At 41.7% G+C, this 13,625-nt stretch overlaps 1 protein-coding gene across 1 annotated transcript; it reads left to right on the top strand.

Moving 5' to 3' along the window:
* The first annotated feature begins 941 nt into the window (after nt 1-941).
* Nucleotides 942-11,974, top strand: LOC116397097 (heparan sulfate glucosamine 3-O-sulfotransferase 6). The gene is made up of 2 exons (XM_031872248.1): nt 942-1,456; nt 11,356-11,974. Exons 1-2 carry the CDS (start codon nt 948-950, stop codon nt 11,972-11,974), a joined length of 1,128 nt encoding a protein of 375 aa, XP_031728108.1. The 5' UTR covers nt 942-947.
* The last annotated feature ends 1,651 nt before the right edge of the window (nt 11,975-13,625 follow it).

Raw genomic sequence — 13,625 nt, 5'->3', positions numbered from 1 at the left:
CATCCCGGTACTGATCTTTCCTGTGCAGCCCCTAAGGTGCCACACTCAGCCTCAGATACTGTATTTATGGGACAGAGCAGTCGCAGGGGCCCCCCTCCTCGCTTCAGGCCTATTGTTTTGGACGTTTGTGTCGGTGAGACTTGTCACTATGTCGACTATGTGTTGGTTCAGTGCAGGGAGAAGAGGTTTTGGATAGACATCCTCGGGGGCTTCTCTTATTCACAGAGACATCTATCATATGGGTTCAAAGGGGCAAGGAGGATTTTTCTCTGCAGGGTCATCTTACATTTGTAAAACATTGATGCGCCTGTAGCTAATAATAAAGTACTTAAGATGTGTTTTTCATCTTGCAAAGCTCCACGAAAATATATAAATAATTTTAGACATATTTAACTCACAGACCGACCATAAATAAAATCTCCCAATGTGCATCAAGTGGTTTCTTTGTAATGATTTATATGCTAATAATGCGTAAATGTAATTTATGTTATGAATGAAAAAATATATTTCAATGTGTTTGCCATATAGAAATGAAGGAGCCTCTACGTCCCCATGAAGCATGTGTATCTATAGCATGGAGGAGGGAGGGGTGGAGACGTGTAATAAAGGGCGTAGGAAAGGCAGAGGAGAAACCTTGAATGAGAGAATCTGGAGACCTCAGAGCGCACAGACAGAAGGCTGGAAGTCTCATCTGACTGTAAATCAACGAGTCCTATTTAATGTCAAAAACTTCCTTCATTGACGGGGATTAAATTCTGTCTTTTCTGACAAAAGAGACAACGATTATGAGGATATTTTTTGACAAAACCATCATCCCACTGAAGCTCTCCAGTCTCCATGTGAAACCTCACTTTTGCGCAACAGGTTCTGGGAGATAAATTTAATGTAGTAAGAAGAAGCATGCTGTCCCCGTTCTGGCCCTTTGGCACCGAGCAGGAGATCAACTCATGGGATGTAGTGGATGCAGAGTCAGGTTCAACTTTGGCAAGGTGCTCTCCAAAGTCTCGGTGTTTTTTACCATGGTCCTGATCTTCACCTACTTCTTCTACTGCCTCACCGGATTCTGCGATTCGGCTCCGAGAACTTTATACAGCCAGCAAGCTTCCGACTATGACATTCTGGACAATCACCGCCGAGTTTCGCCGCGTCTCCTGCCGGACGCACCGTCTCACCGGAACCGCACAGCCTCCGAGGACGCGGCGCAGGTGGAGGCGCCGGGACAGCAGCTGCCTCTCCACATGCCGGACAGCGCGAAGGAGAGCGCCGAGAGCAACGGCATCCCCGTGTCCAACACTTTCGGGACCAAGAGGTTTCCGCAGGCGATTATAATCGGCGTGAAGAAAGGAGGAACCCGCGCCCTGCTGGAGTTTCTCCGCATCCACCCAGACGTGAGGGCGGTCGGTGCCGAGCCTCACTTCTTCGACAGGTTTTATGATAAAGGACTGGAGTGGTACAGGTAGGCAACGCACAAACAAACACATGCACACGCAAGTTGCCTTTTAGCTCATTTTTGGCAGCGAATTAAAAAAATGAAAGACAGTAGCAAATACTTTTTTTTACACCTCTCCTATATGTATAATTGTTATAGCATAACTCCAAATAAAGGCACACAGGGTCAATAGCATTTATCTGTTGTAAACATTATAGACTGACTATAAACTCGACGTGCATTGTGTCCCAAAATGACAAGTTTTTTTTACTCTTTACAATAAATCTTTGGATACCATCCCAGACAGAGATGATGTATGGCAGGGTGAAGGGTCAGATGAAGTGGTTTCACCTGTACAGGAGTGCTGATGTCTAGTGTCAATAGACCGATGTATTCGGATCACCACATAAGCATTTCAGGGCGCCAATATTCTCCCTGCATGCTGGCACTGTAAATCAAAAAGTCTGGTGGGTTCTCTGGGGAGCAGTTCATCATCTTGACGGTCATCTAAACACCATTTATACCCGTCACCGGGGCATCTATCAACACTTTCACCCTGTTCTGAGTGGGAATCATGCAAACAGCATAGTGATTGCTCTAATACGTTTTCCTCATATAAAGGATATACGCCTGATTGATATACTTGAAGTGTAGGACTTGGCTGCATGCCACAATGACGTTGCACATAAAATGTGCATCGGCTATGTTGCAGCGACAGCAGCTGATTTGGGGTGACCAGGTTGACCAGAGCTATCATTTGGGTGTACTTAAAGGCCCTAAAGAAGGATTTGGGTCTGGATGAAGCTGATTCTGATCATCTCCAGATGTTCTACAAGCTCCCGGAGAACATCGCAGTTTAGCTCAAACACTCACCAGTGTCAGAATATTATCACTGACCTGCTGTGTGCATACTGTATAGTACTAAAGGAGCCATAAGGAGAGGGCTAGGTTTGACAGGACGAAGAGCACTTTGATAGCATGATGGCGCATGAAACTCGAAGGTGTAATTTAATCTTCTCTTGGATTTTTCATCCCTCTTAGCTGTGTTTTAACTGAGAACATGAGGACACGTGGAAACACTTTCACAACATTTCATTTCAGCATGCTTCTAAGCTTCCTCTCTGGTCTTCTCAGTGCACATAAACACACACACGCATCACGCACACACATGCAGGTTGGCACTTTGCTCCATTTATTAATCTTTCACACTTCTCTCCTCTGCTGTAATACATCCTTCTCTCTTCTTTTATAAACTCTCTCACCGCTTTCTTTCCCTCTGTTTCCCCTCTTGTCTAGCTTCACTCCTCCTTGCTCTTCTTTAAGTCTAGAGGATGTCTTTATTTGGAAATACCTGTGGCAGACCTGGTGTTTCCAGGGCATGTTTTATGTGTGTTTCTGTGTGTTTTAATTAGCCCGACTGGTGCTGTAAGGCACTTATGCTTTAATGCTGCAGTTTTGGTTGAAAGTAAGATCAGTCATAATAAGGGCTGCAACTAAAAATGTGAGCCCAAGGTGACATATTAGAATTGCTTGTTTTGTTTAATTGGCAGCATAAAACCCAAAGATATTCAGTTTACAATCATGTATGACAAAGAAAAGTAACTAATCTTTAGCTGGAACCAGCAGCGGTTTGACATTTACTTAAATAAAAATGAATAAAAGATGAATTGATTATCAAAATTTGCTTTTGTAGTTTATTTTCTGTTAATGGAATAATCTAACTATTAGTCAAGTAATTGTTTCAGTTCTAATAATATATATCTCCAAAAGCAAAATAGAAGAAAAATGTGCAATATAAAATGTAGTTGTGATGCCAAATTTCCTGAAGCATTTATAAAGATGACAGGTTTGACTGCAGCGCAGGTGGTCCAGTTAAATCATTTCTGACGGGTGTGATCTTCTAAAAATACTGGTATTTTTTATATAGTCTGTTTTCTGTTTTAAGTAAACTTAGCTGCAGGTTGAGAAGAGTTGGGGGGGATTAACACAACAATGGCGACAGCAGCAACGTGATCCTGGGTGAAATCTCGGAAAGATGATTCCGTTGTTGTCACTGAATCCCAGAAATTGGGGGGAATCTGTTTGCTGTCATCTGCAATGATCCACAGTGATTCCGCTGGAAGTCACGGAGCTCTGCTGTGTGTGTCAGTGACAGCAAGAGCTCATCCATGTGGAACAAGCAAGGCCTCGTCAACTGACTGTCAGTGAACAGCGGGTCAACTCACTGTCACATCTGGAAACTAACATTGCACACACACACACACATACACATACACACACACATACGTTCTCCTCTGATTCGGTACGAGGCTGCTCTGTTTGACAGGCTCTAAAAAAGCAACCCTGAGCTTTGTGCATTTTCTTTTGATGAAGTTCCCTCCTTCATCTGCAGCTCTGAGGTCAAAAGGGTCGTATCCAGCGATACATATGCAGACAAATACGTCACTGGATCATTAATTTAATCTTAGTATAGCACCAATTAACTTACACTGCCTTATTACTTTATCGACATTCCACTTTATGACATTCATGACCTCTGCGCGCTTGTACTTCAGCCATAATTCATTTTAAAAAAGCGTATTCAAATGCATCAAAATCATAAATTAGTTGAAAATGTTGTAGACGAGTCATTTCAGTAATAAAGACATTGAACCTTTGCCAACGACACATGATTCCACATTAACATATCTAAGAACAATTTGTGCATTGTGTGGCCACATGTCTTGGGCGGAGTAATGAGCAGAAAATAGGCGACTTCAGCAGATGGATGAAAGCCGTGCATGGTCATAAGTTGCTGTCAGATATTGGTGATCTCCATGCTGGAGACACGTCACAGACGAAGCAATGCCGCCCTGTGCATGTTGCTCCAACAGCATTGTCTTCTTTGAGACAAATTTAAGCATCATTCATGCGTGTTTTCCATTGCTTTAATCTTGAGTGATCTCTCTCTCTCTCCACCGAGCCCATCTCTCCATTCCTCTTCTCTCCTTTGCATGTGTGCATAGAGCCCATTACAGCAATGGAAAAGCCACAAATAGTGCATTGAGAATCAAGCAGAGATTTAATGAATTTCTGCGTTGTTTTATGGCTTTAAGGGGACTTCATGGAGTGATGGGTTTCATATGGGACTCGAGAGCCACTGCAGAAAATTGAAAAACCTCAGCTTTTCATGGCACAATGGTTGTGATTCTCACGGCTTTGTCACCGTGATGTGGGCTGGAATGAGTAACTCTGTCTTTTTTTTTTGTTGTATCTTCAGTTCCTTGATGACGTTAAAATGAAAACATTCATTGTCGTTAAAAAAAAGAGATGAACAGTGTGCCCTTGGATCCAAATTAACATCCAAGAACACTAATAGCTATTCTCCATGTATTTCATTTATGGAAAGAAGCATTTCTGTATTTCCATTTGAGAAAAAAAACACACCAGCCCAGAAGCACCATCGATATTTTGAAAGCTTGTCAATTGGCTGACCTACAGTCTTGACACCAAAGGCCATGCCCGATCGGATTGCTATTAAAATGTAGTATAAATCATTTAAGGGCAGCAGCACAAGTGCAGAGAGAAATGACTGCGCTGCTGAAAATGACGTTGGTCCTTAAAAAGACATCGATTTTTGTAAATAAGGATACGAAGAGATGAAAACAGGTGAATTACGCCGGTCTTTGGAATAACATATGGGGCGTTTATAGCTACTCAATATACAGTTTGTTAGATCAATTTTATCAGATGAGAAAAATGATGATCTTCCAAAATAAAGCCACAAAATCTTTTACCTCCTTTAAGAGCTTATGAGATTTGTTTATAAGTCATCTCAACACTGCATTCCTCAGATTCAAACACTTACCACGTCACTCTAGATAATTGACAGTTGAAATGGTAAAAGTGGACTCCAATGCGCATGGGACAGCGTTTTCCAGAGCGAGGGTGATTTTCCCGACACCTCATTCTGTGTGCAGCCCCGAGGCCATAAGTGATAGAGGCTGAACACGACTGATTGGTGTAACAGACCAGGAAGTGGTCTCTGTAGTGTTGAGTTGTATTGTGTTTTAATGGTGCTGGGTTTTGGCTGGAGCTGGTGTCTAGATGGTGTTATAGGGTTTGAACAGGCCCACACTCACACCCCATATGGTGGGAATTATAATAATTTCAGGCGCATTGTGATGCATTTCGGGGCGCCTGTAAAAGCTTTCCGTTGTGCCGTTTTAGCTCCGGACTGCAGTTAGCTGGTGAAGAAAATACTTTGTGTCAGTTGTCCAAACTGAACTGTTTCAGATGTGTGGTAGTCCTGCTCAGTTGCTCAGATTGGAGTAACCAGTAGAAAATACAATGATATGGGTATACAATGATATTACCCCAGGGAAATTAAAAAGCAATTACTTTTTTATCACAAATAATCAACAATTACATGGTTTGAATGGATCCGCATCTAAAGAGCAAGTGTGATTCTCATAACTGTAATAAATGACCAATACAGCTGCAATCATAATGTTCTGTTTAGCATCAGACTAGTATGAGTACGGGGACTGGGCATTAATACTTTTGGGGCACAAATTGTGTCCCTTGCCCCTAGTCTTAAAAACTGTCACGTACTGAAACTTTGTCGTCAGATTCACAGCAGCGATACACGAAAAGATAAGGGAGCACTTTAGTTATTACAGTTTATCACGAGGGGACTTGTGTACTAAATTGCACGGAAATCCATTGAGTATTTGTTGAGATATTCACTTAATAAGAGGTGGACTGACTTCATTTATTAAATCTAAAAAAACGGTTTTGTAGAAAAAAGCTTTAATGTGTCAAATGCTGAAGCCATTACTGATTTCCCCAGAAAAGTATCACCGACATCCTCCTAATTATGATTGGACCCTCATATGCCATGCAGTCACTAATTATCCATTGACCGACAAAAAGTATTTCATTTCTTTATAGAAAAGCCCACACACACATGTGCATGATTTTACCCCCTACCCAACCAACCACCCACACACACACACACACACAGTCAAATCCACTGCAACGGTATCCTGCAGTAAATCACCAAAGATGAAAATGTAAAACACTCTACTCCGTGGGAGTATAGCACTTCAGCTAACCTCCTGTTGAGAAAGACCTCCTCTACCTCCATAAAATCATCTGATAACAATGTATTTAGAATCTGTGGGTGGCAACAGTCTTTCTGCCAGTCATGTGGTTCCCCAGAGGGATCACCTCCTCTCTCTCCTATGGAGACAGTTGACGGGTGTCTGCAAAAGCGCCGGAAATTCACCTCCAGGTTTAAAGTGTTTATGTTGAGTATTTCTTTAGCTCTCATGCAGACGGCGTCGCTAGCTGTTGTGAAATATTGTTTATTATGCTGCACAGTGTCAAGCCCGTCCTCAGGCTATGTTTGCCTTTTACACACGTTCATTTTTTGTTTCTTTCCAACTTCCATGGCGCTTTTAGGCCTCGTGACTTGCTTTAGGTTTCTGTTCAGACAAAGAACACATAGACAGAATGGCGGCATTCGCCCTTAGTATCCCACAGACAATGATGACTCCTCTTGTGTGTGTGTGTGCGGGGTCTTGGGTAGTATCACACTGGCAGTGTCAGCAGGGTGTTGAAGGGGTCTCATGTAAACCAGCATGCTTTATCCCTGCAGTGCACCCAAGTTAAGCACTGGTTTGGCATTTTGGGAAATACAATTATACACTTCCTTGCGGAGGGTTAGATGAGAAGGTCGATCGGTTTCAATCTTCTCATCTAACTCCCAGCAAGAAAACAAATAAGCGTATTACCCAAAATGTCAAACTATTCTTTTAAACTGCTCTATTTGCTCTGTGTTTAATTTTTATTTTTCTGGTCAGAGGAGAATGGTAGCACATGTTTCCTCCAGGCACGACGGCGCAAACCGAGGTTCCCACACTCATCCTGGCAGCCTGACGGGCCGTTCGTGGCCTTGAGGCTTCTTCTGTCACCCTCTGAGCACAGCAGCACTGCTGGGAAATGTTTTCCTTCAGCTTGTTATTTGCTCTCCTCATTTTTACTGCCTTGATTTTCCACAGCCTCATTAATTTCGTTTTTGTTTTCGAAAAGCGTCTGGACGTTGAGATGTCTGCCAGAGCAGAAGTCTCCTTCAGCAAGACAGTGTTTAGCATAGATGGTCCAGTAAACAAAAATAATAACCCATGGAAATTTAGATCGGGTTTTGTTTTTAGAAAATGACATGATAATTACATTTTTTGGGGATCTTTTTGTCTGCAATCAGTTCTGCTTTGTGTGCAGAATGCCTTTTGTTAGGGCGCTGCAGCAGATTGGTACAGCGGGAGAATCTCGGGCGCAGGAAGTCTCTTGGCCACATCCTTGTTGCCAGGGTTAGTATTTAATCTTCGGATCCAGACTGCCTCGAACATATCAGTAGTGTAATCAGTGGTGTAGCACTTCAGGGAGGAAAAGTGCTACATCCTCTAAGCAGCAGGGAGTTCCAGACTAATGTGGCTAGTCAGCCACTGCTGGGCTAAATAGAAAACATCTTGGTGCTCAGAGTTACTCTTTCTGCCCAACAGTTACTGAAAGGCATTTACCTGATATATGTAAAACATATATAACATAACAACACATTAAAATGCATGAGAAAACTGGCAAAAAATGAATCATCCCTGATTTGTTTACAGTTTCTCCTGAGTCCACATACAGGAGCAGATTCATGATAGAAAACGGCTTTTATTGATTGTCTGATAATGAGACAGATTGTGATGAGGGAGATAGAGACCCGAGGACAGAGGACAGAGGGGGGGGGAAGCCACATTTCATTAACTATTCATGAGTATGGAAAGACAACTTATGGTCAATTACTGAAGTGACACTTATGTGAAGGAGTGAAGGACAAATCGAGAAGAGTATGGATGAAAGAGGAGAGGACAGAGAGGGATACGTGCGCTCAGTTTCTCATCAGTGAATGCTGACACCTCCACGCTCACATGAGTATATGTGCACAAACACACACACACACACACAGCGCACCAACACACAGTGAATAATCTGTCATAGAGACAGACGTATTGATTAGACACAGATAAACAGGGGACAGACAGGCAGCGATAGGCCATTTGCAGCTCTTGTAGTTGGATAATAATCAATTAATGGTCTTTTATTAGGGGGATCATTTAATGGGGGTGGATTGAAATGGCTCAACTTTAAGAAAAGGTAGAAACTCAAAACTTACACAGGAACGAGGCATATTTTTCCTCCTTCACACTCATGCTCATGAACATGTGACAACAAATACTTTTTCATAAATACAGAATTACAGACAGCACACAAATTATAAACTATTTAATGCAGTTTTACCTTTTGTCTCCTCTTAGCTCTTTTTTATTCCACACTGTCGGACAGTATCATATTTATGTTATGTTCGTGGTCCTCTTTGCAAACTTTGTATGACTGTATAAAAATGTGTAAATATAGGGAAGTAGGCTTATTGGCCAAAGGTTAGATGAGAAGATAGATACTACTTTGATGTCTGTGTGCTACTTGTATGAAGCTACACCCAGCAGTTAGTTAGCTTAGCTTAGCACAAAGACTGGAAACATGGGGAACTAGCTTTGCTCCGTCCAAAGGTTGCTAAATCTTCCTACGAGCACCTCCAAAGCTCTTTGTCTTGTTTTGTTTAATTCCTACAAAAACCAAACTATAAAAACAACATGTGGCTCTTTTTTTTTTAATGGGGCGCAGGAAGTAGCTGCACTGGGCCAAGAAATAGTCCGACAGGCAATCCCCCTAAAACCACAACATGTTGCTTTTACACTTTTGTTTTTGTACATACTAAACAAACCAGATACAAGGTGTTAATTAGTGAGCTTTAGATGTGCTGGAGGTGGATGTTGTTACCTTTGGACAGAGCCAGGCATGCTGGTGGTATTTCATATTTGCCATATAGTTACAGACATGTGAGTGCTGTCAATCTTCGCATCTAATCATCGAAAATGAAATATTCTATTTCTATGCATCTAACTCTTTTGTACAAGAAGTGAATAAGTATGTTTTCCAAAAGGTCAAACTATTCCTTTAAGACCTCTCTTACAATTGAAAATAAAGTTCTGTGGGTTTCACCAGTGTTAAGAGCTTGTGATGACTGAGCGGGCTGCTGCTTGTTGACGGGTTACTGTGCTGCATTTGACCACAGAGCAAGAGCGAAGTCAGTGCAACCTGTAGTTGGACTTCTGACTGATGCTGCTTCTAACCAACAGTCAATCGCTGCCTTGTGTACTTGTTATTAGAGTTTCATCAGCCCTGTTTTGCTCACACATTAAAGCATTGCCTGTCTCTATTTCTCTCAGATGGAAGATAAAGAAAATATACATCAGCAAGTCTAATGGACCATTACTTACAATTCTATGGTTTACTTTTTATTAATCATCAAATCAGTGTTTGACCACAGACAATCTCGCTAGAACAACTGCCAAAATGGAAATCAATTTCCCTTGGACTTCCATCATTAAACTTCATTTCTGAATGGCCTCTTGTCATTAACATTTGGACTCTATGAAGGCTTCAAATCTGAAACAAAGAAAGCACACGGGCTCCATTGTTTGTTTATCTTAATAGAAGCCACAAGAAAGCTCTCTGTTTCCAGTGACAAATAAGATGTGTCAGAAAATTACATTTAAACTCATCATTCGTTTGTCAAGCAAAACAATTTGTCTGTGAAATCCAAATCTACCACAATTTTGCCTCACGCAGTCCGTCAACGTCAAACAAACACCGGATCTGTCGAATACCGTGTTACCCACAATGCCTGTTTGCCAGATAGTGCTGAAGGTTTATGAGATAGCATATGCGCGCAGTTAGTAGAGTAGAAAGGAAACAAACATAAGTGTAAGAAGATGTATCAATAGATTATTGTTTTGGGTTATATTGAGATAGATGGTATATCACGATGCAAAATGTATCACTGCGGTATAGCAGCATCTGAGCCTTTTCACTGCCATATTATTCACAACATCTCTCCTCATTGCAGACATATGTTTAACACACTAGCTGAGCTCAGCAGTTTGCCATCCTGGTTGCACTTCCTGACTTTGGTCTGTTTGGTCTGTTCGGGTCCTTGTAGGAACCCGTAGGGGAGGTGAGGGGAGGGGGGGGCACTTTGCTCTTGCAGGAAGAAAGGACGGGGGTGGAAATCTGGAGGAAATTGCTGTTAAGTGGTTCTTGAGGCTTTGTGGTTTTGTCTCATCGGGCCCATGGTGAGTGGATGGTCCTGCTGTGCAGGCCTTACAGCGAGGCTCAAATGGGCTGTCTGAGGCCCTGGTACATAAACACACTACAGTGTATGGACCTTTAATCACACATCATTTGGGGTGCTTTAATGTTTCGTGTATATAATGTGTGCACGTTAACTCTTGATGTAATTTCCCTGAAGTCTCTTTGTACCCCACATGTGATTACATTAGCATACCCTAATGGTGCAATTTCACAAAATATAAAGCAATAATGCTACTGTCACTTTAATCAATATCTTTGTGTCAACACATACAAACGTCTATGTGTCAGGAGTTGGTGGAGACCAAAATCAGAGCTAAAAGGAGAGTTACTATTTGATTTACATTTCAATTTACAACTCAAAATGGATTTTAACTTTGCTGTGTGTCTGTTGGATGTGTATAGGTAACTCTTTGCTAACACTTCAGCCATATATATGTTATCTGTTAGCTTTAAATGGCGGTGTTAATATGTCAGTGTTGTGTTTACAGCTTGTTCCGCTGCCCCAAGTTAAAAGTGAATACTGCTTTAGAAGAGCACAACATATGCGGAAAGCCAGAAGCACAACCAATCAAGCGTTTAAATCATCGAGATATATTACAGTGTGAAACATTCTGCACTATTCTGCATGGCTTTGAGAGTTGAATCAGAATTCAGCGTCTGACCAGTTTCTCCTCTTTATTCAGGAACCTGATGCCTCGGACTCTGGACGGCCAGATCACCATGGAGAAGACCCCCAGCTACTTCGTCACAAAGGAGGCTCCTAGCCGTGTCTGCACTATGAACTGCCAAGCCAAGCTCATTGTGGTGGTCAGGGATCCTGTGACGCGGGCTGTATCTGACTACACCCAGACACTGTCCAAGAACCCAGGCCTTCCATCCTTCCAGAGCCTGGCTTTAAAAAACTCCTCTACGGGTCTGATTGACACCACGTGGAGCGCTGTGCGCATCGGCCTCTACGCCAAACATCTGGAGAACTGGCTTCAGCACTTCCCATTGTCTCATTTTCTGTTTGTTAGCGGCGAGCGGCTAGTGTCCGATCCGGCTGGGGAGATGGGCCGAGTTCAGGACTTCCTGGGACTGAAAAGGGTTGTTTCAGACAAACACTTCTACTTCAACCAGACCAAAGGTTTTCCATGCTTGAAGAAGCCCGAGGGGAGCAGCAGACCTCGCTGCCTTGGAAAGTCTAAGGGCAGACCCCATCCCCAAATCCCCTCCGAGGTCCTGCAGAGGCTCAGAGACTTCTACAGGCCCTTCAACCACCGTTTCTACCAGATGAGCGGACAAGACTTTGGCTGGGACTGACAGAGGAGATCCCTGTCATAGCCCAGATAAAAGTCACTTTGACTGGTTAAATGCTCCACAGGACTATCGTCTCAGGGACGGGGTAGAGGAATACAAAGTCCACAAACGGACTCCTGCCACAGTGGACTCATCATGACATGCAGCAGGAGAACTGCCACCGTTTTGTTGGAGGATAGAAGCCGACGTGACACAGTGCTGCAATAATATGGAAGTTACACACATGGCTTAGTTATTAAACCATGTCCTTACTTGTATGTTAATGTTTTACAGAAGTTAGAAACAAAGACCGTACCAATGGGAAAGTTAAAATCATTGCCTTTGAATATATTTTACTTCTGTTTATAAAATAAGCTGATATTTATAGTTTCTGTTGATTTGAAATACAACAGTTACATATTTCTTTTATGAAAGAAATGTATTTATTACACGACAAGACATAAAACTGAATATGTTTTTATTGACAGGACTTTGGAGAAAATGTCATACTCCATGATAAACCACTATGTCTTATTGATTATGTGCAGTGTTACTTTGACTGCATTTATATTTTCATTACATTTACTGTTTCCAAATGTCTTTTGAAATTCTACATATCTCAGTTTAATGTCATGGGATGTTTCTCTGCACATTGCAGTTGATATACCAATGATACCTCATCTGTAAATATGAAATGTCACAATGATCAGAAATCACACATACACACATTTCATTTGTAGGCATTTCTCCTCTCAAAGCCACTTTACATGTTTTAATTGCCTTGGACAGTACCAACTGTATCGACTGTTACTCACTTAAAATAAATTACTGTTTTGATCTGTGATTATGTTGAACCATTTCAAATTCCATAAAGTACACAATGCACAGTGGTGTGTGTATAAAACCTTTGTTCTGACTCTGATGCTTTGTGTTGTGAGGTGAAGTTTTATCTGACATGACAGGATGCAGGCCACAATGGTCCTTCCCTTTTGTTATTTATTTTTACTGTAAATTTAATCAAGCATACTGAGGATGTTTGTAAAAAGATTGCTTGAAGAATGATACACATTTGTCCCTCAAAAAGTAATCCTAATCTAATACATGCAGCTGAAACCTATGCCTATTCTTATCCCCTATTTGTTGAAGGATCAGCCACCGATAAATCCTTCCTCTAAACATAGCTTAGCAAAGGCAACTAGCATGGCAGGCCTGTCAAGCTTTGGATTTCTCCACATGCTGAAGCAGTGTGCATGCATGAGGTTGTAGTGATAGAGATACTGCACGTACAGTATGAATGCCAGTGACTTTTTTAGCCTTTGCAAAAACAAAACGACGCAAGAAGAGGCAAAGTGTAAGAAATTGATGACACAGGTTTTAGCTTGTCTGCTAACTAGATACCTTCAGTAACCTTCTTTCAAGGCCAAGGAGCACATCATGAAATAAATATTTTATTTTGTAGGGTTATGGGTTCTTAAGAAGAACCTTCTAGTTTGTCAAAACACATTGGTTAGTCCTTATAAATCAAAAGAAAATGAGGGAACTTTTAAAAGTTAAAACATGTGACACTCTGATCTTTTACTTTTCTATATACTTATAATACTACGACTAACTAGCTCTACGCTGCAATATAAGAACAGCGCTGTTATTTATGCTCTAAAACGTTAGCCCCCAGAGA

The sequence above is a fragment of the Anarrhichthys ocellatus genome, unplaced genomic scaffold (assembly GCF_004355925.1).
Source record: "Anarrhichthys ocellatus isolate YVR2014 unplaced genomic scaffold, GSC_Weel_1.0 scaffold62, whole genome shotgun sequence".
NCBI classification, from domain to species: domain Eukaryota; kingdom Metazoa; phylum Chordata; class Actinopteri; order Perciformes; family Anarhichadidae; genus Anarrhichthys; species Anarrhichthys ocellatus.
The sequence above is the reverse complement of the archived record's forward strand: the minus strand, read 5'-3'. Positions and strand labels throughout refer to the sequence as shown.

What these genes read in the sequence shown, in the direction of transcription:
- LOC116397097 (XM_031872248.1), top strand. Translation starts at nt 948, where the DNA reads ATGGGATGTAGTGGATGCAGAGTCAGGTTCAACTTTGGCAAGGTGCTC. An exon ending in AAAGGACTGGAGTGGTACAG is followed by an intron (nt 1,457 to 11,355) that starts GTAGGCAACGCA and finishes CTCTTTATTCAG; the next exon opens with GAACCTGATGCCTCGGACTC.